General features: G+C 38.4%; 1 protein-coding gene across 5 annotated transcripts in view; it reads left to right on the top strand.

Moving 5' to 3' along the window:
• ecd (ecdysoneless cell cycle regulator) overlaps positions 1-27,318 on the top strand; it is a 708,809-nt gene that overhangs the window by 4,116 nt on the left and 677,375 nt on the right. For 3 of the 5 annotated variants that reach the window (XM_071678023.1, XM_071678004.1, XM_071678011.1), the window contains exons 2-3: positions 17,846-18,081; positions 21,407-21,524. In XM_071678023.1, the coding sequence (XP_071534124.1) occupies positions 17,853-18,081; positions 21,407-21,524 (347 nt within the window). In that variant the 5' untranslated portion in view covers positions 17,846-17,852. Of the gene's footprint in view, positions 1-8,508; positions 8,569-17,845; positions 18,082-21,406; positions 21,525-27,318 lie in introns of those variants that run through there. The other 2 variants (XM_071678017.1, XM_071678031.1) reach the window with 2 other exon arrangements.

The following is a 27,318-nucleotide window of genomic DNA, read 5'->3' as shown; positions in this document are numbered from 1 at the left end:
GCAACCAGACCAAATTTTTTTTTTTTTTTTTTTTAATATGGAAGCTTGATATGTTGTCAAAGCATGTTGCAGGAGAGCTCTTAATATCTGATTGTCAGTGGGAGCGAAGGGCGGGTGAGCAGTTGTTTCTAAGTGGAATGTATCGGGGTTTGATAACTATAGGAAAAGAGATGACATTGGGCTTAGGAGTGTTTCTTGTGTGGAGGCTGGATTGGTGTGGGAGATGTGGATCTTTTGCGTGCACCCTAGGTGGTTGCTGTGGGTTTTGTGGTCCATTATACTTAGAGGAATGCCAGTTTGCAGTTTATCTTTCAGAGATTTGGTTAGTGATAGTGTTGTTTAAAGTCTGGATATGTGTTTTCTGATTTTATGGTGAGTGGTTTTGTCTGAGCTGGTTTCTTTGTTTTGTGGGGTGTGCAACTTGGGAAAACTTTTTGGAATGACATTGTACTTTTTGATGGCTTGGTTAGTAATATTGATGTAGTGTGAATGGCATGATATAAGGATGGAAAATGATCCACAATTTTGGAACAAATATTATCTGTCATGTACTTGTGAATGCTGTCCAATCTGCTTTTGTGTAGTGTGTGTATGTCTTTTTGGTTTTTGTTTAGGTTGGATGGGTTAGGTGTAGCATTACCGGAGTTGGTTGGTGGTCAGAGGAGGGTTGTGTACAGCGTTGGTGTGCGAAAGGAATTGTTTGGCGATATTGGGTGCCGTAGGTGGAGGACTGGGATTCTGGGTGAAAGGTTGCGTAAGTTGAGGATGTTGAAAGGGTGCAATTGATTATGAGTCATTCACCTCGAGGATCTTGGGTGTGGGTCTTGAGCCATACAGAATCACTGGCGTTGAAACCTCCACATAAATAGGTGTTAGGCATATTGCTCAGGTTATGTAGGTGGAGAGTGTCACTGGGAGAGCAGGTGGATTGGAGTGGTATGCAGGTGTTAATTATATTTTGCTGTTGTATAACCTTATTTATATCTTGTATTTCAAGAGTGATCTCTGAGAATTGGACATTTTGGTATACAAGTTTCACGAGTCCGTGTCCATAGTGTCAGTTTTTGGGTTACGTAATTACATAAATGGAGGCTATAAGGATTTGGTGGGGATGAAAACTATATATATATATATATATATATATTATTTTTATTATATTTTGTCGCTGTCTCCCGCGTTTGCGAGGTAGCGCAAGGAAACAGACGAAAGAAATGCCCCCCCCCTACACATGTATATACATACGTCCACACACGCAAATATACATACCTACACATCTTTCCATGGTTTACCCCAGACGCTTCACATGCCTTGATTCAATCCACTGACAGCACGTCAACCCCGGTATACCACATCGCTCCAATTCACTCTATTCCTTGCCCTCCTTTCACCCTCCTGCATGTTCAGGCCCCGATCACACAAAATCTTTTTCACTCCATCTTTCCACCTCCAATTTGGTCTCCCTCTTCTCCTCGTTCCCTCCACCTCCGACACATATATCCTCTTGGTCAATCTTTCCTCACTCATTCTCTCCATGTGCCCAAACCACTTCAAAACACCCTCTTCTGCTCTCTCAACCACGCTCTTTTTATTTCCACACATCTCTCTTACCCTTACGTTACTCACTCGATCAAACCACCTCACACCACACATTGTCCTCAAACATCTCATTTCCAGCACATCCATCCTCCTGCGCACAACTCTATCCATAGCCCATGCCTCGCAACCATACAACATTGTTGGAACCACTATTCCTTCAAACATACCCATTTTTGCTTTCCGAGATAATGTTCTCGACTTCCACACATTCTTCAAGGCCCCCAGAATTTTCGCCCCCTCCCCCACCCTATGATCCACTTCCGCTTCCATGGTTCCATCCGCTGCCAGATCCACTCCCAGATATCTAAAACACTTCACTTCCTCCAGTTTTTCTCCATTCAGACTCACCTCCCAATTGACTTGACCCTCAACCCTACTGTACCTAATAACCTTGCTCTTATTCACATTTACTCTTAACTTTCTTCTTCCACACACTTTACCAAACTCAGTCACCAGCTTCTGCAGTTTCTCACATGAATCAGCCACCAGCGCTGTATCATCAGCGAACAACAACTGACTCACTTCCCAAGCTCTCTCATCCCCAACAGACTTCATACTTGCCCCTCTTTCCTCATATATATATATATATATATATATATATATATATATATATATATATATATATATATATATATATATATATATAGGTGGTTTGATCGAGTAAGTAACGTAAGGGTAAGAGAGATGTGTGGAAATAAAAAGAGCGTGGTTGAGAGAGCAGAAGAGGGTGTTTTGAAATGGTTTGGGCACATGGAGAGAATGAGTGAGGAAAGATTGACCAAGAGGATATATGTGTCGGAGGTGGAGGGAACGAGGAGAAGAGGGAGACCAAATTAGAGGTGGAAAGATGGAGTGAAAAGGATTTTGTGTGATCGGGGCCTGAACATGCAGGAGGGTGAAAGGAGGGCAAGGAATAGAGTGAAGTGGAGCGATGTGGTATACAGGGGTTGACGTGCTGTCAGTGGATTGAATCAAGGCATGTGAAACGTCCGGGGTAAACCATGGAAAGCTGTGTAGGTGTGTATATTTGCGTGTGTGGACGTGTGTATGTACATGTGTATGGGGGGGGGGGGGTTGGGCCATTTCTTTCGTCTGTTTTCCTTGCGCTACCTCGCAAACGCGGGAGACAGCGACAAAGTATAAAAAAAAAAAAAAAATATATATATATATATATATATATATATATATATATATATATATATATATATATGAGGAAAGTTGAACAATTTCAGGGCTAGGATCTGATACCACTAATTTTGAACTGTACAATACTTAGTATGTGAATATGGTTAGCTGAGTGGAGGGGTTAAGTTAACTGGTGGTGTGTGTTGTGCTTTTTGTGCTGTCTTGCGGAATGTTGCGAAGCTGTGGAGTTACGAGCGTGGTGGGTTGGGAAGGTGCATCCAGTGTTTGTATAGGAGTGTTACATGTCCATAGTTCTGAGTAATCCTTCATGGAGGATAGCTGTACCCAGCTGAAGCATCTGATGGAGAAGTGATTTTTGGTGATGAAGGTATGGTATTGTAAGCAAATGTACTCTCATGACACACATTGTGATTGATGTCGACGACTTGCATTAGTAACTTAGAGTATGATGGCGGGGACATCATCCTCCGTTTGAGGAAACACATGTGATGATGAAATGATGTCTAGCCTTGACCAAATGTTTGGCACTGCGGATGGGAACAGCTTGAACCCGCGCCCCATGCGGTAGCATGCATGTGTGGGTCTCTTTGAAATAGCAAGAGCTGGTCTTGTTCTCTGCTGTGCTACATGGGGCACACACACACACACACACACACACACACACACACACACACACACACACACATGTGAATAAGAGCAAGGTTATTAGGTTATTAGCTTCAGTAGGGTTGAAGGACAAGTAAATTGGGAGATAAGTTTGAATGGAGAAAAACTAGAGGAAGTGAAGTGTTTTAGATATCTGGGAGTGGACTTAGCAGCGGATGGAACCATGGAAGCGGAAGTAAGTCACGGGGTGGGGAAGGGGGCGAAGGTTGTGGGAGCGATGAAGAATGTGGAAAGCGAGAACGTTATCTCAGAGAGCAGAAATGGGGATGTTTGATGGAACAGTAGTTCCGACAATGTTATATGGTAGCGAGACATGAACTATATGTAGAGTTGTATGGAGAAGGGTGGATGTGTTGGAAATGAAATGTCTGAGGACAATATGTGGTGTGAAGTGCTTTGATCGAGTAAGTAATGTAAGGATAATAGAGATGTGTGGAAATAAAAAGAGTGTGGTTGAGAGAGCAGAAGAGGGTGTGTTGAAATGGTTTGGACATATGGAGAGAATGAGTGAAGAAAGATTGACAAAGAGGATATATGTGTCAGAGGTGGAGGGAACAAGGAGAAGCGTAAGACCAAATTGGGGGGTGCGGGGATGAAATGATGATTTTGAGCGATCGGGGCCTGAACGTACAAAAGAGTGAGAGGCGTGCAAGGAATAGAGTGAGTTGGAACGTTGTGGTATACCGGGGTCGACATGCTGTCAATGGCCCGAACCAGGGCATATGAAGCGTCTGGGGTGAGCCCTGGAAAGGTCTGTGGGGCCTGGATGTGGATAGGGAGCTGTGGTTTTGGTGTAGTATACAAGAGACAGAGTGTGAACGAATGTGGCCCTTTTTTGTCGGTTTTCCTGGCGCTACCTCGCTGAAGCAGGGGACAGAGATGTTGTTTTCCTGTGGGGCGGGGTAGCAATAGAAATGGATGAAGGCAAGCATGAATATGTACATGTATATGTATGTATATATGTGTATGTATATGTATATGGGCCATTCTTCGTCTTTTTCCTGACGCTACCTCGCTGACGCAGGAAGCAGCGATTATGTATAATAAAAATCATATATATATATATATATATATATATATATATATATATATATATATATATATATATATATATATATTATATATATCACTTGGCCCCCTCAAAGGCTCAGTTCTCTGTTCTTAACGCGGGAAATGGCTGAGAGTAAATGTGAGTAAGAGCAAGGTAATTAGGTTCAGTAGGGTTGAGGGACAAGTTAATTGGGAGGTAAGTTTGAATGGAGAAAAACTGGAGGAAGTGAAGTGTTTTAGATATCTGGGAGTGGATCTGGCAGCGGATGGAACCATGGAAGCGGAAGCGAGTCATAGGGTGGTGGGGGAGGAGGCGAAGGTTCTGGAGCACTGAAGAATGTGTTGAATTCGAGAACGTTATCCCAGAGAGCAAAAATGGGTATGTTTGAAGGAATAGTGGTTCCAACAATGTTATATGGTTGCGAGGCATGGGCTATAGATAGGGTTGTGCGGAGGAGGGTGGGTGTTGGAAATGAAATGTTTGAAGACAATATGTGGTGTGAGGTGGTTTGATCGAGTAAGTAATGAAAGGGTAAGAGAAATGTGTAGTAATAAAAAGAGTGTGGTTGTGAGAGCAGAGGAGGGTTTATTGAAATGGTTTGGTCACATGGAGAAAATGAGTGAGGAGAGATTGACATAGAGGATATATGTGTCAAAGATGGAGGGGACGAGACGCGGGAAACCAAATTGGAGGTGGAAGGATGGAGTGAAAAAGATTTTGAGCGAATAGGGCCTGAGCATACAGGAGGATGAAATGCGTGCAAGGAATAGAGTGAATTAGAACGATGTGTTATACCAGGGTTGACGTGCTGTCAATTGATTGAACCGGGGCATGAAGCATCTGGGGTAAACCATGGAAAGTTTTGTGGGGCCTGGGTGTGGAAAGGTAGTTGTGTTTTCGGTGCATTACACATGACAGATAAAGACTGACTGAGAACGAATGTGGCTTTTGTTGTCTTTTCCTAGTGTTACCTCGCGCGCACGCGGGGGAAGGGGGGTGCCATTTCATGTGTGGCGGGGTAGCGACAGAACGGATGAAGGCAGCAAATATGAGTATGTACATGTGTATATATGTATATATCTGTGTATGTATACGTTGAAATGTATAAGGATGTATATGTGCGTGTGTGGGCTTGTATGTATATACATGTGTATGTGTGTGGGTTGGGCCATTCTTTCGTGTTTCCTTTCGCTACCTCGCTAACGCAAGACACAGCGACAGTTTCTTTTTCTTTCAAGCTATTCGCCATATCCCGCGTTAGCGAGGTAGCTTTAAGAACAGAGGACTGGGCCTTTGAGGGAATATCCTCACCTGGCCCCCTTCTCTATTCCTTCTTTAGGAAAATTAAAAAAAGAAAAAAACGAGAGGGGAGGATTTCCAGCCCCACGCTCCCTCCCCTTTTAGTCGCCTTCTACGACACGCAGGGAATATGTGGGAAGTATTCTTTCTCCCCTATCCCCAGGGATAACAGCGACAAAGTATAAAATCATATATATATATTCTTTCTTTCTTTCAAACTATTCGCCATTTCCCGCATTAGCAAGGTAGCGTTAAGAACAGAGGACTGGGCCTTTGAGGGACTACCCTCACCTAGCCCAATTCTCTGTTCCTTCTTTTGGAAAATCAAAAAAAAAATATATATATATATATATATATATATATATATATATATATATATATATATATATATATAATTAACCCAGGAACAATATCTATCAAACAATTCTGGTGTTACCAGGACCTTCCTAAAGGGTCCTGCCGCTTAATGATGTGCTACTTCCAGTGGCACAGAGTTGTAGATTCCTTTGGGATTGGAAGTTCTTTGACGAGACTGCACTGCCAAATGACACAGCCTTGCCCAAGGTGACTTTTAACTCGCGGTGTAACCTCGAGCAGGTAACACACACACACACACACACACGTATATGTGTATATGTTGATTGGTTCTCAGTGAATGTAGGTTTGCGGCAGGGGTGTGTGATGTCTCCATGGTTGTTTAATTTGTTTATGGATTGAGTTGTTAGGGAGGTGAATGCAAGAGTTTTGGAAAGAGGGGCAAGTATGAAGTCTGTTGGGGATGAGAGAGCTTGGGAAGTGAGTCAGTTGTTGTTCGCTGATGATACAGCGCTGGTGGCTGATTCATGTGAGAAACTGCAGAAGCTGGTGACTGAGTTTGGTAAAGTGTGTGAAAGAAGAAAGTTAAGAGTAAATGTGAATAAGAGCAAGGTTATTAGGTACAGTAGGGTTGAGGGTCAAGTCAATTGGGAGGTGAGTTTGAATGGAAAAAAACTGGAGGAAGTGAAGTGTTTTAGATATCTGGGAGTGGATCTGGCAGCGGATGGAACCATGGAAGCGGAAGTGGATCATAGGGTGGGGGAGGGGGCGAAAATTCTGGGAGCCTTGAAGAATGTGTGGAAGTCGAGAACATTATCTCGGAAAGCAAAAATGGGTATGTTTGAAGGAATAGTGGTTCCAACAATGTTGTATGGTTGCGAGGCGTGGGCTATGGATAGAGTTGTGCGCAGGAGGATGGATGTGCTGGAAATGAGATGTTTGAGGACAATGTGTGGTGTGAGGTTGTTTGATCGAGTAAGTAACGTAAGGGTAAGAGAGATGTGTGGAAATAAAAAGAGCGTGGTTGAGAGAGCAGAAGAGGGTGTTTTGAAATGGTTTGGGCACATGGAGAGAATGAGTGAGGAAAGATTGACCAAGAGGATATATGTGTCGGAGGTGGAGGGAACGAGGAGTAGAGGGAGACCAAATTGGAGGTGGAAAGATGGAGTGAAAAAGATTTTGTGTGATCGGGGCCTGAACATGCAGGAGGGTGAAAAAGGAGGGCAAGGAATAGAGTGAATTGGAGCGATGTGGTATACCGGGGTTGACGTGCTGTCAGTGGATTGAATCAAGGCATGTGAAGCGTCTGGGGTAAACCATGGAGAGATGTGTAGGTATGTATATTTGCGTGTGTGGACGTATGTATATACATGTGTATAGGGGTGGGTTGGGCCATTTCTTTCTCATCACGCTGAAACTACAGCAGCAGCAACAAAATACAGGAACATATTACACAGTTGGAACAACGCTCACCCAGAACAGAATATCTGCTTCTTCATATAAGTCTTCAGTTACTATTTTAACCCCAAACATAAATGAATCCAACTCACACCTCATCGTTACCTTGAATGGAGTCACTCCCACTGAACTAAACACCAACCATTCTAGTTATCATACGATACACACACATGACACTAACCCGCCAAATCATTACTGCCTAGAAAAAAGCAATACACAAACTAAATACCCTCACATCACAAACTGGCACTAGATTAATACAAGTAAAAGAATCCCTTAGCATTCTCCTCAGACAATTCATCCGCCCCACTATGCCTCACTTGCTCTCTCAGAAACAAATATGACTCAGCTGAGAACAATTATTGGCTTCTCAGCAACCACACATTCTCGACGAGTTCACAATGAACAATATCCTCCTCACATAATCCTACCTCAATATACGTGCCAAACCACCCAATTAGCAACAACTAACCACAGAAAAAAATCTCACCTCTGCCTCACACATATTTTGAATATAAAAAACAGCGCAGTAATAAAATAAGTCTTTAAAAAGACGCATTTCAGCTGTCTTAAAGCATTGCGTCTGTACTTTGATCCTATGATCATTGTTCTGCTATACTGCATTGTAAATTATCTGTATCATCGGAATTTCTCATGAAAATGAACAGCATACTTAAATGCATCAATATAACTGCAATGTAGTGGTAAACAATGTTAGAAGAACCTGTTAAACTGATACAGTGGCGAAATAATAGAAAAATTCACTGGATCCCAGCCAATCCTGTCCAAACTCGCTCAAGGTTATTGGCTGGTGCAGAATGCTTTTCTAAATTGTGCCTTTACTGTTTTTCTAGATGTAGAATTTCTAGCGAAAATTTAATAATTCTATATTTCAACAATAGATTATATTTTTAACTCATTCCGATATCTTAGATTTAATAATATAATATTTTCACTCCTAAAAGAAAGTACAAAAATATTGCGGAAGTTTAGTTTGTTTACGTCTGTGACGGTCTAGACGCGCGCGAATCTGCAAGGTTAGATTTTTCTCATATTTTAGTATTAAGGTTAGATATAGCATAATTGAGTGTATAGGCGATTATTTAATGTACATATATCGTATATTCTGTGAATGACGTTGTGATTTTCGTTAATAAAGAAGCATATTATTAGTAATGCAAGTGACTGCTTGTGTTCGTGATACTATTTGCCTGAATTAAGGAGGGGCTTTGCTAATTACCATTGTTATGCCATTAGTGACATTTAAGCTATTGTACATTACTATATTTTAAAATGATGTGAGTTTACTGACTTGTCGTAATTGATTCATATATATATATATATATATATATATATATATATATATATATATATATATATATATATATATATATATATACATATATATATGAAATTCGTGAACAAGTTGTAAATGTGATAGATAATCTGAACATGATAAGCACATTTTACTACTCTAATATTAAAAGGATAGACAAAAGGTAAAGTTCTAGTTTAGGGGCACCTCAAAAATGCATATCAGTTGACTGTGTGTTCGAATATGGTATGTATCAATTTTGAAAAAAATATTTTAAGCTAAAGTATAACCTGAAAATACCTGCAGTTTTTGGCATTTTTTTTTTTTTTCAGAAAAATAGGTTTCCTTCAAATCTCAACATAAGGACTATTCTTCATGCTGAATGTAAATCTGTGTTACATTATTGTTTGGTAGTCTTTATGACCTTTGATTAAGCTGTTAAAGAAAGACAATTCTAAAACATATTCTAATGATTTGCATGATATTTATTGGGCATCAATCGGTAACTAAGAGGATATTGATATATTTTCTTTGATTATTTCAGGAATAGAAGTGTTTGATTATGTTATGCCTTAATTTTGAGACAAAGTATCTTGAACTAAAATGTTCCCTGCAATTTTTAGTATTTTTCTCTGTAAAATAGATTTCCTTGTAAACTTCATTCTAAGGACTATTTTTCATGCTGAATACAAATCTGGGGTTAAAATATCATTTGGTTGTCTTTATGAACTTTAATTAAGCTGTTAAATGAAGACAATTTTATAGGACTTTCTAAGAATATCCATCATATTTAGTGGGTATGGATTGGTAACTGAGAGCATTATGCTATATTTTTCCATGATTAATTCAAGTATATAAGTGTTTGAATATGTTATGTTTCAGTTTTGAAACAAGTTTTTTAAGCTAAAATATATCCTGAACTATTAACTGTAATTTGTGGCATTTTTCTCAAAAAAAAGATAGATTTCCAACAAAACAGCATTATAAGGACTGTTTTTCATGGTGAATACTAATCTGGGATTGAAATATTGTGTGGTTTTTTTATGACCTTAATTCATCTGTTAAATGAAGACAATTTTAAAGTATTGTATGATCATTTTCATCATATTTACTGGGTATATATTGGCAATTGAGATGCTTATGATATATTTTCCATGATTATTTCAAGTATAGAGTTGTTTGAATATGCTGTTTTAATTTCGAAAGAAAACGTTTTTTGAACTGAAATATACCCTGCAATTTTAAGTATTTTTCTCAAAAAAAATAATTTCCTTCAAAACCTCATTTTAAGGACTATTCTTCGTGCTGAATTCAAATCTGGGGATAAAATATCGTTTGGTTGTTTTTATGAACATTGATGAAGCTGGTAAATGAAGATAGTTTTATAGGATATTCTGATAATTTCCATCGTAGTTAGTGAGTATGGATCAGTAACTGAGAGCGTTGTGCTATATTTTCCATGATGATTTCAAGTATATAAGTCTTTGAATATGTTATGTTTCAATTTTGAAACAAAAAGTTTTTAAGCTAAAATATACCCTGCAATTTTTGGTATTTTTTTGAGAAAAATTGATTTCCTTCAAAACTTATTTATAAGGACTATTTTTCATGCTGTATACAAATCTGGGGTTACAATATCGTTTTTCGTCCTTGTGACCTTAAATTAAGCTCTTAATTGAAGATGATTTTATAGGATATTCTGATAATTTCAGTATTATTTAGGTTTATATCAGTAACTGAGAGCATTATGCTATATTTTCTATGATTATTTCAAGTAGATAAGTATAAAAGAAAGAGGCAGGAGGTCAAGAGAAAGGTGCAAGAGGTGAAAAAAAGGGCAAATGAGAGTTGGGGTGAGAGAGTATCATTAAATTTTAGGGAGAATAAAAAGATGTTCTGGAAGGAGGTAAATAAAGTGAGTAAGACAAGGGAGCAAATGGGAACTTCAGTGAAGGGCGCAAATGGGGAGGTGATAACAAGTAGTGGTGATGTAAGAAGGAGATGGAGTGAGTATTTTGAAGGTTTGTTGAATGTGTTTGATGATAGAGTGGCAGATATAGGGTGTTTTGGTCGAGGTGGTGTGCAAAGTGAGAGGGTTAGGGAAAATGATTTGGTAAACAGAGAAGAGGTAGTAAAAGCTTTGCGTAAGATGAAAGCCGGCAAGGCAGCAGGTTTGGATGGTATTGCAGTGGAATTTATTAAAAAAGGGGGTGACTGTATTGTTGACTGGTTGGTAAGGTTATTTAATGTATGTATGACTCACGGTGAGGTGCCTGAGGATTGGCGGAATGCGTACATAGTGCCATTGTACAAAGGCAAAGGGGATAAGAGTGAGTGCTCAAATTACAGAGGTATAAGTTTGTTGAGTATTCCTGGTAAATTATATGGGAGGGTATTGATTGAGAGGGTGAAGGCATGTACAGAGCATCAGATTGGGGAAGAGCAGTGTGGTTTTAGAATTGGTAGAGGATGTGTGGATCAGGTGTTTGCTTTGAAGAATGTATGTGAGAAATACTTAGAAAAGCAAATGGATTTGTATGTAGCATTTATGGATCTGGAGAAGGCATATGATAGAGTTGATAGAGATGCTCTGTGGAAGGTATTAAGAATATATGGTGTGGGAGGCAAGTTGTTAGAAGCAGTGAAAAGTTTTTATCGAGGATGTAAGGCATGTGTACGCGTAGGAAGAGAGGAAAGTGATTGGTTCTCAGTGAATGTAGGTTTGCGGCAGGGGTGTGTGATGTCTCCATGGTTGTTTAATTTGTTTATGGATGGGGTTGTTAGGGAGGTGAATGCAAGAGTTTTGGAAAGAGGGGCAAGCATGAAGTCTGTTGGGGATGAGAGAGCTTGGGAAGTGAGTCAGTTGTTGTTCGCTGATGATACAGCGCTGGTGGCTGATTCATGTGAGAAACTGCAGAAGCTGGTGACTGAGTTTGGTAAAGTGTGTGAAAGAAGAAAGTTAAGAGTAAATGTGAATAAGAGCAAGGTAATTAGGTACAGTAGGGTTGAGGGTCAAGTCAATTGGGAGGTGAGTTTGAATGGAGAAAAACTGGAGGAAGTGAAGTGTTTTAGATATCTGGGAGTGGATCTGGCAGCGGATGGAACCATGGAAGCGGAAGTGGATCATAGGGTGGGGGAGGGGGCGAAAATTCTGGGAGCCTTGAAGAATGTGTGGAAGTCGAGAACATTATCTCGGAAAGCAAAAATGGGTATGTTTGAAGGAATAGTGGTTCCAACAATGTTGTATGGTTGCGAGGCGTGGGCTATGGATAGATTTGTGCGCAGGAGGATGGATGTGCTGGAAATGAGATGTTTGAGGACAATGTGTGGTGTGAGGTGGTTTGATCGAGTAAGTAAGGTAAGGGTAAGAGAGATGTGTGGAAATAAAAAGAGCGTGGTTGAGAGAGCAGAAGAGGGTGTTTTGAAATGGTTTGGGCACATGGAGAGAATGAGTGAGGAAAGATTGACCAAGAGGATATATGTGTCGGAGGTGGAGGGAACGAGGAGAAGAGGGAGACCAAATTGGAGGTGGAAAGATGGAGTGAAAAAGATTTTGTGTGATCGGGGCCTGAACATGCAGGAGGGTGAAAGGAGGGCAAGGAATAGAGTGAATTGGAGCGATGTGGTATACCGGGGTTGACGTGCTGTCAGTGGATTGAATCGGGGCATGTGAAGCGTCTGTTGGTAAACCATGGAAAGCTGTGTAGGTATGTATACTTGCGTGTGTGGACGTATGTATATACATGTGTATGGGGGTGGGTTTGGCCATTTCTTTCTTCTGTTTCCTTGCACTACCTCGCAAACGCGGGAGACAGCGACAAAGCAAAAAAAAAAAAAAAAAAGTATTTGAATGTTATGTTTCAATTTTGAAACAAAAAGTTTTTAAGCTAAAATATACCCTGAACTATTACCTGATTTTCACTCTGAATACAAATTTGGGGTTGAAATATCATTTGCTCAACTTTATAACCTTTTATTAAGCTTGTAGATGAAGACAGTTTTATAGGATATTCTAATGATTTCCGTTGTATTAATTGGGTATTTATTTGTAACAGAGCATTATGCTACATTTTCCCTGATTATTTCAAGTATATAAGAGTTTGAATGTGTTATGTTTCAGTTTTGAGACAAAAAGTTTCTTTAGCTAAAATATACCCTAAACCTGCAATTTTTGGCCCTTTTTTTCAGAAAAATAGATTTCCTGCAAAATCTCATTATAAGGACTTTTTTTATGCTGAATACAAATCTGGGGTTAAATTCTTATTTGGTCATCTTTATGACCTATGATTAAGCTGTTAAAGGAAGACAATTTTAGAATATATTCTTATGATTTGCATGGTGTTCACTGAGCATCTTTTGGTAACTGAGAGGATTTTGAAATATTTTCTTTGATTTTTTCAAGTATAGAAGTGTTTGTATATGTTATGCTTTAATTTTGAAACAAAGTATTTTGAGCTGAAATATCCCTTGAACTATTACAAGCAGTTCTTAGTATTTTTCTCAAAAAAAAATGATTTCCTTCAGAATCTCATTATAAGGACTATTCTTCATGCTGAATACAAATCTGGGGATAAATAATTGTTTGATCATCTTTATGACCTTTAATTTAGCTGTTGAATGAAGACAATTTTAAAACTAATAATTTGCAAGGTATTTACTGGGCATCTATCGGTAACTGAGAGGATGTTGATATATTTTCTTTGATTACATCAAGTATAAAAATGTTTAAGTATGTTATGCTTTAATTTTGAAACTTAAGGTATTTTGAGCTAAAATATTCCCTGCAATTATTAGTATTTTTGTCAGGAAAATAGATTTCCTTCTAAACCTCATTATAAGGACTATTTTTAGAATATTGTTTAGTCATTTTTATGACCTTTGATTAAGTTGTTAAAGAAAGACAATTTCAAAACATATTCTAATAATTTGCATGGTATTTACTGGGCATCTATCGGTAACTGAGAGGATTTTGATATGTTATCCTTGATTTTTTCAAGTATAGAAGTGTTTGAATAAGTTATGCTTTGATTTTGAAACATAAAGTATTTTGAGCTAAGGTATTCTCTGAATGTAATTATTACTTACAATTTTTAGTATTTTTCTCAAAAAATAGGTTTCTTTCAAAATCTCATTATAAGGACTATTTTTCATGGTGAATACATACCTGGGGTTGAAATTCCATTGGTTTTCTTTATGATCTTTAACTGATATGTTAAATAAAGACAGTTTTATAGTATTATATGATCATTTCTGTGTGTTCAACTGATATGTTAAATAAAGACAGTTTTATAGTATTATATGATCATTTCCTCTGTGTTCACTGTATATTGGTATATATTGGTGACTGAGAGGATTATGATATATTTTCATGATTATTTCAAGTATAGGGGTGTTTGAATATGTTATGTTACAGTTTTGAAAGAAAAAGTTTTATGAGCTAAAATATACCTGCAATTTTTAGTGTTTTTCTCAGAAAAATAGATTTCCTTCAAAACCTTATTATGAGTATTTTTCATGCTGAATATAAATCTGGGGTTAAAATATATCACAGGGGAACAAATTTAGAAAATTTCTTGGTGTCTCAGATTTTAAACATGATTCTTGGTATATTCATGCCAGTGAATAAGATTATGATGTACATTTCCTTGTAGCAGCTGTAGTTTTTGAGATAATGTACTCATCTATAAATATACCTTTTATGAGCATAGTTAGTTTTAAGCAGAGCTTGAAATGTGTGCTTCTACACAATGGCAACAAATATGGATAAATCAAAATTGGTCACTCAACTAAGGTGACTGAACAGCAAGAACGATTCACCTTGGTCTTACAGAAGATATTATACCACAATCACCAGTGACTAATCTGTGTGGATCTTAAGATGGTGACTTTTCTCTTGGGTCAGCAGAGTGGATACACCAAGTATCCCACCATTATTTGTCTCTGGGATAGTAGAGCTAAGGATGAGCGCTGGGTGGGAAAACAGTGGCCTCTAAGAGAAAACATGGTGGTTGAAGAAAAGACTATTATTGCAGAACAAGTGGTTGACAGAGATAAGATCATTTTATCACCACTGCAAATCAAACTAGGTTTAATGAAAAAGTTTTTGAAGGCTTTGAACAAAGAAAGGGACTGCTTTGACTACATATGCAGAAAATTTCCACCTCTGAGCATGGAGAAGCTGAGGGCAGGTATTTTCGATTGGCCACAAACCAGAGAACTCATGAAACACCCAGATGCATGGTTTTGTTCACTCTGGTTGTAAGGAATTTTCTTGGAAACCAAAGCAGATAACTACTCTGAACTCCTTTCTGTCAACTTGGCTATAAAATGAACATCAAGGTGCATTACCTCCATAGCCACTTGGGTTGTTTCCCAGACAACCTTGGTGACCTAAGTGAGGAACATGGTGAATGATTCTACTAAGATTTAAGAACCATGGAAGAAAGATACAGGAGACAATGGGATACTCATATCATGGCGGATTACTGCTGAACCATTCAACGTGATTGTCCTGGGGCAGCTCACCACAAGAAGTCTTTGAAACGCAAGATGTTTGAGTAAATGAATATTGTATCGATGATATGTAACTTTCTGTGCTTGTTTCACCATTGACTGATTCTATGGATGTATTTTAATTATAGATAAACAAATCCTACTCATGTGAAGTCATTTTTTTTTTATCAAGAAGGCAACAATATTGATTTGTAGTCATCATTCCTTGTTTCCGATCGGTTGTATGCATAGCAATTAAGGGTACATCATATCTCGATAACCAGAGCTAATTGAGAAAAACTGATGGCATATTTAGAATCAGCAATCAAAACTACCTAAAAAAGGCCTAATATTTCAGGCACCAAATTGTGTGTAACCCTGTGATAATATATAGCTCTCAGTTACCGATAAGTACCTAGTAAATACGATGAAAATGATTAGATAATGCATTGAAATTGACTTCATTTAATGGCTTAATTAAAGGTCATCAAGATGACCAAACAATATTTTAACCCCAAATTTGTATTCAGCATGAAAAATATTCCTTATAATGAGGGTTTTCAAAGAAATCTATTTTTTCCAGGAATAATGTCAAAAATTGCAGTTATATTTTAGGTCTAAAAACGTTTTGTTTGAAAATTGAAACATAACATGTTCAAACACTTCTGCACTTGAAATAATCATGAATAATATGATGTAATATATGCTTTGAAATTGACTTCGTTTAACAGCTTTATTACAGGTCATAATAACCCCAGATTTGTATTCAACATGAAAAATATTCCTTATAATGAGGGTTTTGGCAGAAATCTATTTTAGGAAAATACCAAATACTGCAGGTAATAATAGTTCAGTTTATATTTTAGCTCAGATAACTTTTTGCTTCAAATTTGAAACGTAACATATTCAAACACTTCTATATTTGAAATATTCATGGAAAAATTTATCATAATGCTCTCGGTTACTGATACATACCCAGTAAATATGATGGAAATAATTGGATAATACTGAAAAATTGTCTTCATTTTAACAGCAAAATTAAAGGTCATAAAGATGACCGAACGATGTTTTAACCCCAGATTTGTATGAAACATGAAAAATAGCACTTATGAGGTTTTGAAAAAAATCTGTTTTTCTGAGAAAAATACCAAAAATTGTAGGTAATAGTTTGGTTGTATTTTAGCTCTTAAAATTTCTTTTTTTCTTTTTTCAAAATTGAAACATAACATATTCAAACACTTCTGTGCTGGAAATAATCATGGAAAATATATCAAAATACTCTCAGTTACTTGAAATAATAATTTTTAGGTATTTACTGGCACCTAACTTAATTGGTTATTAACTCGTAGCTTTTGTCCTCACGTTGTAAAACTACTTGATGATAATTGTTTGGCATTAAAGTACCTCTCTCATCATAGCTTTGCAGATATGTGTTCAAATCTGATAAGAAATTACTTTTGCTTACTTTTTAATTAGTAGAAAATATATTGACATGTAACCTTTTGTATCTTTAGGCCAAACTCCCTAATAAAAGTACTTTAAGTCCTATACCAGAAGCCACTTCAATGCAGTGTTTCAGGGCATGACCAGTCAGACATCATAAGGCTGTAGGAAAATACCCGTGTAAAGCAGCAGAAGGCCCACAAAAATGTCGTATCTTCTGTTTACACCCATTCAGTATAAGTCATGTGATTTCTATGTTTCAAACTTCCTGTTGTTTTTGTGTGTATGACCTAACTCAGCAACTCTTATGATAGGAACACATCTTAGTGCCAAATAAACATGTGCTGGCTGCAGTGATTTCAAGCATGAATCAGATAGCCATATGGTGGATGAATTGATGGATAGCCATTATGTGGTATCTGTCTTATGTGTACTTGATAGAGAAAAGCTTCCCTTTGAAAATTTGACTTGAAAGGACATAAGATTGGTAAAGAGGATGACAGAAAATAAAGTAGAAAAGCAATATGAAGAACCACTTGAATGAAAGAGGCTTCTTGTTGGAGATGTCTGTACTTGTGCAGAGGCTGGAAATCATATATAAACTGCTCTCAGTAAAGTAATTGAAGTCAATTAAGATGTACATTAGGTAAACAAATGTCAAGTCAGGGAATGTTACTGACCTTATCATTAATGTTGCAGTTGTTGCTATTATCTTAATCAGTGTGTTTTAATTAGAAATTTGTTGTTCACATTTGAAAAACCATTGGAAATATATATTATTTTCATACTTGATTGCCATTTCACATGTATGCAAGTTGGTAACACATTCACTTAAATCTATTCTGTAGCTTTCATGTGTAATGAACCAGAACTACAGCTCCCTATCCACAACCAGGCCCCACAGGCCTTTCCATGGTTTCCCTCAGCCGCTTCACATTCCCTGATGGAAATATATCTTTGAGTCTTTCTCATCATATCATTGTTTAACCTTATATAGTCTTTCTGTGAAAATAGCTGGTCTCGTATAAAATGCTCTAGTGTTTGATATGTTTTTCTCTTCACAGATTTGATATGGCTTTCAGTGCATTTAATCAGCGGGATGTGGATAATGATGAGACAATACGCTACTGGCTGTTTCCTCATCATGAGGACAGTACCCCAATTGTGGAGGAGGTGAATTTAGAAGAACTAGCCACCAAAATGCTTGCCCATGTTGCTCAGTACACCCATCAGTATATATGGAACAACCAGTCATTCACTCTTAGAGTACATAAGGGAGCACCATGTGATGGTACCTCAGGTAAGCTGCAGTTTAGGATTTAACCATAATGTTTGATGTGTTTATGACAGTACTACAGTATCCTGAATTGTGATTTTTGTCTGGATCATAGGGAGGAGGATGGGAACCAGTTTTAGAATTTTCTTGTTTGTAATGTTATTTATTTGTATGATTTGGAATATAATGGATTAGAGTCTGAAAATAAAGATAGTAGTGTCATGCTTTAGAAAAACAACCATTTGTGAGTATGATTGAAGTGAAGGCTTAAGCTGTTTATATCTGAAGTGAAGGTTCAAACAAAACAGACTAATGATTTTTGCAAGGGTGGAAATCTAGAAGCTTATGCTTTTGAACAGTGAATGGATGTGGAAGTTTTGGTGCCTTTTGTATCCCGTTGGACAATGAATATTTAAAGTTTTTATTTTTGCTTTAGATTTTTTTTCCATACTTGGTCACTGTTTCCTGCATTAGCGAGATATCACATGGAACAGATAAAAAAAGGTTGCCTCCGCTCACATCAGTTCTGTAGCTGTCATGTGTAATGCACCGAAACTCCAGCTTCCTGTCCACAACCATGCCCCACAGACTCTTCTTTGGTTTACCCTGGATGTTTCACATGCCCTGGTCCAGTCTGTTGACAGCATGTTGACCCCCATATACCACATCATTCCAATTCACCCTCTTGCATGTTCAGGCCCCAATCGCTCAAATCCTTTTCACTCCATTCTTCCATCTCCAGTTTGGTCTCTCAGTTATCCTTGTTCCCTCCACTTCTGACATATATCTTCTTTGTCAATATTTCCTCTTTCATTCTCTTTATATGTTCAATCATGTCAGCACACCCTCTTTAGCTGTGCCAACCATACTTTTTTTTATCATCACACCTCTCTTATCTTTTCATTACTTACTTGATCAAATAACCAATGCCACATATTGTCCTCGAACATTTTACATGCAACGCACCCACCCTCCTCCGTGCAGTCTTGTATGTAACCCCTGCATCGCATCCATATTGTAATGTGCAAGTTCGTAGGAATACCTCCTTTGTAGTCCTCCCTCCTTACTTGATCATGTTAAATACTTCCTGTAAATCACTTATCTCTTTACATTTCAAACATTATTTGTCTCGACTTTCCTCACCAGCTGATACATAGTATAAGTGTTCCTCAAAAAACTTAGGTCATCCAGCAATCCTTGCATTTTGTTGTGAGGTCACTGTGAACGCATGACCTAATGTGGATGGTTGTAGTCTCACAGTTGTTGTTGCTGGGGGTATTGAGGAAAGCAGATTTTCTTTCTGTGCCATCCAAGTGGTGGAAGAGATATGTCTAGGCTGCTAATGGTAAAATATATCAGTTGGATATTCAGACAGAGGTAGGAAAAGTAAGCACATCTGTTGTTGTTGGCCACAAGTCTCTAAAAGTACATCAGTTGTTGTTGGCTTCTGTTTAATGGTTAAGGCCATAGCATACCAAGATTTGAATACCTGTGTTTGATTTACCTTTGATACACTTGGTTTAAATGGCTGTGATTGTTTGTATTGCACATTTTGTGAATCAGATATTGCTGATAAAAGTGGATGCGAGAGATGGGTGATTGATTATGCTTATGCACCTGGCCATGAGAAGATTGATAATCAGAGGCATGTGTTATGCAAGCAGCTGAGTGAATGTGTCATAAGTTTTAATGCAAGAGATCAGGTATTAGTGATGGGTGATTTGAATGCAAATGTGAATATTCTGGCAGTTGAGGGTATAACTGGAAACATGAGGTATCCAGTATTGTGAATAAGATTGGTGAACAGTTTGCAGTTATGTGTGCTGAAAAGGACTGATGTTTGGGAATACCTGTGTTAAAAAGAGGGACATATATAAGTATACGTTGATGAGTAGGAAAGATGGTAAGAGGGCATTATTGGATTATGAACTAATTGATAGGCATGCAAAAGAGAGTGAGGATTTTTTTTCAAGAGAGTAAGGCATGTGTGTGTGTGTGAGTAAGAAGTCAAGTAGGTGAGTGGTTCCATTTGAAGATGGATCTGTGGCAGGGATGTGTTATGTCACCATGACAGTTTAGTGTGTATATGGATGGGATTGTGAGGGAGGTAAATTCAAGGGTCATGGAGAGAGGGGCTGGTATGCAGTCTTTTTGGGTGAAGGGCCTTGGAAGTGAGTTGTTGCTTGCTGATGATACTACACTGTTGGCAGATTCAAGCGAGAAACTGCAGTAGTTGATGTCTAGTTTAGGAATGTGCATGAAAGAGGAAAGTTGAGAGTAAATGTAAATAAATCAAGGTTATCAGGTTTTGCACTGGAGAGACAGACTAGATAGGGTATGTGTCTGAATGGAGAAAAGTGGAGGAAGTGAAATGTTTTAGATACCTGGAGTGGACATGGCAGCAAATAAAACAATGGAAGCAGATGGGTGACAAGATGGGTGAGGGGGCACAGGTTCCTGGATCATTGAGGAATGTGTGGAAATAGAGGTCACTGTCTGGGAGGGTGAAAATGGATATTTTTGAAGTTATAGTGGTTTCGATGATGATGTATGGAAATGTCTGTGGGGCATGGATGTTGGTAAGGGGCTGGGGTTTTGATACATCACACATAACACTTAGAGAACGAATGTGAGTGAATGAGGCCTTTTCTGTATCTCTTCCTGGTACTTCTATGATAACTGGGGAAATGGTGAACAATGTCAAAGAAAGAAAAGGGAGAGGGATGGATGAAATCATGTCTTTCTTATTGTTCTATTGCGTATAATTTGTTTCCTGTCAAGATGCACTCATGTGCCTAGTTTAAGCATGTTTGATTTTTAAGAATTAACTTCTTAGTGGATGGAAGTCCATCTTATGTTTGATTATTTCACAGCAATTTTTTGGAATTCATTGCATGAACAACAGTATTAAGTAGAGAATGCCTTTCTACATGTAGACTTTCTCATTACTATATGTCATTTTAGTCATTTTCCTCCCCACTGTTTTCAGATGCAAGTTGTGAACCCAGCCACCTCTCTTACTGGTTTGTCCACTTTGGAATAGATATATCTGACTAACATATGGTTTTTTGTCAGCAGATGCTGGGGATAGTACATTCATGGGGCTGTTGATTCAGCACCAGAAAAATTGGTTTCAGATCACCTTAGTTAATGTGTGGGTAAATAGAAAGCAGTAGTTTGTTTGAGGGACAGCTAGATTTTCTATAGGTAATTTTTTATATATTATATAAAGAAAGTTCTTGCCTGTCACCTAGATTGATTATCATGGCTGTGGTTTTCCATGCTTTATATAGTATACAAATATAGACTAATGTCTTTCTGGCTTCAAAAAATGATTTTTTTCTTTCAGGTGTGCTGGGCCCTCACCTGGCTGGTGTGACTGTGGTGGGGGACCTACTTGAGGATGAATGGTTCATAGTCTTTCTCCTCCTCACTCTTACACGAGACTTCCCTGGGCTGGTGTGTCGGTAAGTGGGTCATATTGTCTTAATTGATTTTTATGACATTCTTGTTGGCAAGGAAGTGTTATACATGGCTGAAGTTTTTACCATAGTGCAATAGTGCTTGCCATTTGGCAAACATGTACCATTCAATCTAACCTGAAAAGGGGACTGGTCACCACTGCCTAGTAAAGGAAAGGGGACTGACAAGGCTGTAGCATCTAGGATATTACACCTGTCATGAATGAGTACAAAATCTGTTTACATATTAATTTCATGGATTTATGGCCACCTACTCTTGGCTAAGCATTTTGAGTAGTCTGAATTCCTAGTCAAGAAGTTTACAGTTTTCTGAATCCGTGCATTTGTATGTCTTTAAACTTCGTTCTGAAACTGAGCATTGCATTGTGGAACACTAGAAACTTCAGTAAGTTATATGTCTTGGCAAAGATTGTTTCTCTGGCTTCCCCTCACAGAGTGCCATGTGAATACTTTTGTATATTTAGAATTTTTTTCTTTTTTCATTCCTTTGGTGCATTTCAGTATCTGAATAGACAGATTATAGGGTTAGACAGTCAGTTGTAAGAAGAATGAAGCCAGTGTTTGTAGTTCCATGGTCAGTGACAGCATGTAAATTGTAAAGCATGATTTCTCCTTACCTTGGGGTAAGTGTGATGACTTTTAAAGTAATAAATGAAGAGTTGAAGATCTAGGATGATAAGCCTTTTAGACTTGGATCAGAATTTTGGACAGGCTTGTATATCATGGTAGTGTGAACCATAGCAAGAAGAATTCCAATATAGAGTTTGGTAGACACCTGAGTCTGGTATATAGAGAAATGGATTTACTTATGCTGAATATTTGGTAGTTATGTTAAGAGTGCTAATGAACTAAGAAGTATATACGACTCATTGTCATTCCTCTGCTATGTAACTTAGGCATGTGATCCTATATTGAGGAGATGGCAGGACTTCTGTAGTATCAGATGTCTACACAAGAGCAAAGAATATGAGTAAAAGTAATGTAAATAAGAGGTATTATCTAAGGTGATCCAAGAGGATGACCTTTGATTCTACTTGTCTTCTGTCCATCATTTACTGGAAATAATAGTTGGAATGGGAAAGATGGCTGCCTTAAAGCCTATAAGGAAAGAGCCCTATGCCCAAAACCAGTGCACAGCAACACTAAAGTGATGCAGGTTACTTGCTACTGTTGAGTATCAACAGTTATTTTGTGAGATGACCTCCCTCTTGAACCATTACATTCTGTTAGGTGTCTGTTTTTTACTGTTTGCTCAAAGAGCATGAACTGTACTGTAGAAAGTTACCTTCCAGTCCACCTATCTTTTTATCTGTCAGTCCGTATGTCGTTTCATTTAGAGTCTGATTTCTGGGGAAGTATAGCATCTTTAATGTATATTGGATTGCAACCTGAGTTGATATACAGCATTTTACCATAAATATCATGAAATTTTTTTACCATGAACTGTAGCCGCACCCAGATAGCAGAGATCCTGCAAATCCTTGAAAAGTTTTGAAAAGCCTTATATTGATTTATGTATTATTAAGTCCTTGAAAAGGTCTTGGTATGTAATATTTATGTGAAATGTAATACTTTGAGGTGGTTTGGTTTTGTGAAAAGAATGCAAGATGGGGAATTTACCGGGAGAGTACATGACTATGATTAAAGTGTGAAAGGAAGACCACATGTGACATATGGAAATAGAGTAGAAGAGTACTGGAGGGAGAGAAATGGTGTTAGAATGTGTGCATTGGTGTATGTGAGGGAGACATGTAAGGACAGGGATAAGTGGAGACTCTTGCTGTGGCCACCACCTTAATAGAAGTTTCTGAAGGGAATGGTCATTAGAGATATAGATATTGATAGATATGTCAAAACTGCTGTTTCAGGTCATAAAAGGTCGTAAATTTATTCTCAACTTGCCTTAATGTTTTTTTTGTGTTACTCACTGATTTCATGTGCACGTGATCCTGCTATGAAAAACTTTGGCTAGAGTACATCAGCTGTGAAGAATGACACATGACATGCTCAGGGTGGAGATTCTGTGGTCTTTACATTTTGTTTGCCATATCAGTCTTAAAATTGTGTTGATGATATTAGACTATTTTCCCATTATGTTTTCTGATAGAGATTGATCGGATTTTCAAATGCAAGGTGATGCAAATGCATATGTAACAGAGCCCAGACTGGCATCACACATCAGAAAGCAGTTGATTTCTCTAGTGAATAATAGCAATTGTATTATAATGTTTTATGCAATTTTGAAAGCTACAAGGAGTAAACAACTGGACTTGCATATATGTTATTGAACAACAGAAGAAAGTGGCACACATATCCAGTCAAGGAAGTGTAACTAGATTCACTGTTTATGTTTCATGCAGTGGCACAGGATCTTACATACTTTAAAGGTTTTATTTATGAATATTAACTGTAGAGATCTTTGTAACTATATTTGCTGGCAATCCATGGAATTTCTTCACAAACAAAATTTATATTGTGGGTGATATTATACTGAAGTGTCTTGACCAATTCTTGATGTACAGATGGTAAATTGTTTACTTGTGTTTTATAGAAGAATATAATGTAGGATTCAAGCATATTTTTTTGAGCTGGGACAGTGTCTGATTTGTAGAATTACATTCCCACCTGGACAAGTCTATGTAACTACACAAGGTAATGAAGTAACTGACTTACACCACTAATTTTCCCCAGACATTTTATTTACAACACATCCACCCTCCTCTGCACACCTTCATTTATAGCCCATGGCATATCACTGGGACTACTATACCTTCAGACACTCATTTTTGCCCTTGCAGATAACCATTGCTCTTTCCATACATTTCTCAATGCTCTTAGAACTTTTGTCCTCCCAGATAACAGCTGTTCTTTCCACAAATTCCTCAATGCTCCCAGAACCTTCACCCACTCGTCCACTCTGTGACTTACTTCCACTTCCATGATTCCATTCACTTCCGTGTCCACTCACAGGTATCTAATATACTTCACTTCCAAATTTTATTAATTCAAACTCAAATCCCAGCTTACGTGTCCCTCTGCCCTGCTAAACCTAATAACTTTGCTTTTGTTCACATTTACTCTCAAATTCCTTCTTTCACACACTCTCAGACTCAAACACCAGCTTCTGCAGCTTCATACTGGAATTGCGCACCAGTGCTGTGTCATCAGCAAATAAGAACTGACTCACTTCCTCAGCCTCCTCATTCCCTACAGACTGCATAATTGCCCCTCTATCCAAGAGCCTTGTATTCACCTTCCACACCACCTGATCCATAAACAAATTAAACAGCCATGGTGTCATCACACACCCTTGCCACAGACCTACCCTCACCTGGAATCGCTCACCCTCTTCTTACTTTCACACAGTCTTACACTCGATAAAAATTTTTGTTTCTTGAATTAGTTCACTCTCCTTGTACACTATATATTAGGTGATACCTACCACAGAGCATCTTGTTAACCTGTGATAGGCTTCATTCAGATCCATATACATCCTTAGGGATAGAGGAGAAAGAATACTTTCCTTGTATTCCCAGTGTGTCTTAGAAGGCTCCTAAAAGGGGTGGTATGAAAATCCTCCCCTTTAGTTTTGTTTCCAAAAGAAGGAACAAAGATGGGGGCCAAGTGAGGAGTTTTCCCTTTAAGGGTCAGTCATCTGTTCTTGAATGCTGCCTTGCTACTGTGGGAAACTGCAAGTATGAACACATACACACACACAAATATGTTTTGGAAGGAGGTAAATAATGTACGTAAGAGTAAGTAACGTAAGGGTAAGAGAGATGTGTGGAAATAAAAAGAGCGTGGTTGAGAGAGCAGAAGAGGGTGTTTTGAAATGGTTCGGGCACATGGAGAGAATGAGTGAGGAAAGATTGACCAAGAGAATATGTGTGTCGGAGGTGGAGGGAACGAGGAGAAGAGGGAGACCAAATTGGAGGTGGAAAGATGGAGTGAAAAAGATTTTGTGTGATCGGGGCCTGAACATGCAGGAGGGTGAAAGGAGGGCAAGGAATAGAGTGATTTGGAGCGATGTGGTATACCGGGGTTGACGCGCTGTCAGTGGATTGAATCAAGGCATGTGAAGCGTCTGGGGTAAACCATGGAAAGCTGTGTAGGTATGTATATTTGTGTGTGTGGACGTATGTATATACATGTGTATGGGGGTGGGTTGGGCCATTTCTTTCGTCTGTTTCCTTGCGCTACCTCGCAAACGCGGGAGACAGCGGCAAAAAAAAAAAAAAAAAAAAGACAAGAAAACAAATGGGATCATTGGTAAAGGGGGCAAGGGGGGGAAGTAACAACAGGTAGTGATGAGGTGAGATAGAAAGAGTATTTTGAAGGTTTGTTGAATGTGTTTGATGATAAAAGTGGCAGATGTAGGGTGTTTTGGTTGGGGTGGTGTGCAAAGTGAGAGGGTCAGGGAGAATGGTTTGCATAAGATGAAATCTAGCAGTAGAATTTATTAAGAAAGGGAGTGACTGTGTTGTTGATTGGTTGGTAAGGGTATTCACTGTACGTATGGAGGATATTCACTGTACGTATGGATCATGGTGAAGTGCCTGAGGACTGGCAGAATGCATGCTTAGTGCCATTGTACAAAGGCAAAGGGGATAAAGGTGAGTGTTCAAACTCTAGAGGCACAAGTTTGTTAAGTATTCCTGGGAAATTATATGGGAGGGTAGTGATTGAGAGGGTGAAGGCATGAACAGAGTATCAGATTGGGGAAGAGCAGTGTGGTTTCAGAAGTGGTAGAGGATGTGTGGGTCAGGTGTTTGCTTAGAAGATTGCATATGAGAAATACTTAGAAAAACAGAGGGATTTGTGTGTATCATTTATGGATCTGGAGAAGGCATATGATAGGGTTGATAGAGATACTTTGTGGAAGGTCTTAAGAGTATATGGTGTGGGAGATAAGCTGCTAGGAGCAATGGGGTCTCTACTGGTCATCTCCCATAGGTTTACCCATGTGAGACGAAGGGTATTTGATTACATAGTACTTGATAGCCATTTCCCTTTTAGGGGTGATCATAGCTTAGCTGTAATGCTCCTGCCTGCTACACTGGGGTCCCAGGTTTGATCTTGGCTGTTGGAAGTTTTTATGTTATATGGAAGTGCGTGTTCATACGCACTATTTTCTACGACATGCAGGGAATACGTGGGACGTATTCTTTCTCCCCTATCCCCAGGATAATATATATATATATATATATATATATATATATATATATATATATATATATATATATATATATATATATAAGAGCAAGGTAATTAGGTACAGTAGGGTTGAGGGTCAAGTCAATTGGGAGGTAAGTTTGAATGGAGCAAAACTGGAGGAAGTAAAGTGTTTTAGATATCTGGGAGTGGATCTGTCAGCGGATGGAACCATGGAAGCAGAAGTGGATCATAGAGTGGGGGAGGGGGCGAAAATCCTGGGAGCCTTGAAGAATGTGTGGAAGTCGAGAACATTATCTCGGAAAGCAAAAATGGGTATGTTTGAAGGAATAGTGGTTCCAACAATGTTGTATGGTTGCGAGGCGTGGGCTATGGATAGAGTTGTGCGCAGGAGGATGGATGTGCTGGAAATGAGATGTTTGAGGACAATGTGTGGTGTGAGGTGGTTTGATCGAGTAAGTAACGTAAGGGTAAGAGGGATGTGTGGAAATAAAAAGAGCGTGGTTGAGAGAGCAGAAGAGGGTGTTTTGAAATGGTTTGGTCACATGGAGAGAATGAGTGAGGAAAGATTGACCAAGAGGATATATGTGTCGGAGGTGGAGGGAAC

The sequence above is a fragment of the Panulirus ornatus genome, chromosome 2 (assembly GCF_036320965.1).
Source record: "Panulirus ornatus isolate Po-2019 chromosome 2, ASM3632096v1, whole genome shotgun sequence".
NCBI lineage: Eukaryota > Metazoa > Arthropoda > Malacostraca > Decapoda > Palinuridae > Panulirus > Panulirus ornatus.
Note: the sequence above shows the minus strand (reverse complement) of the source record. Positions and strands in the feature narration are given on the sequence as shown.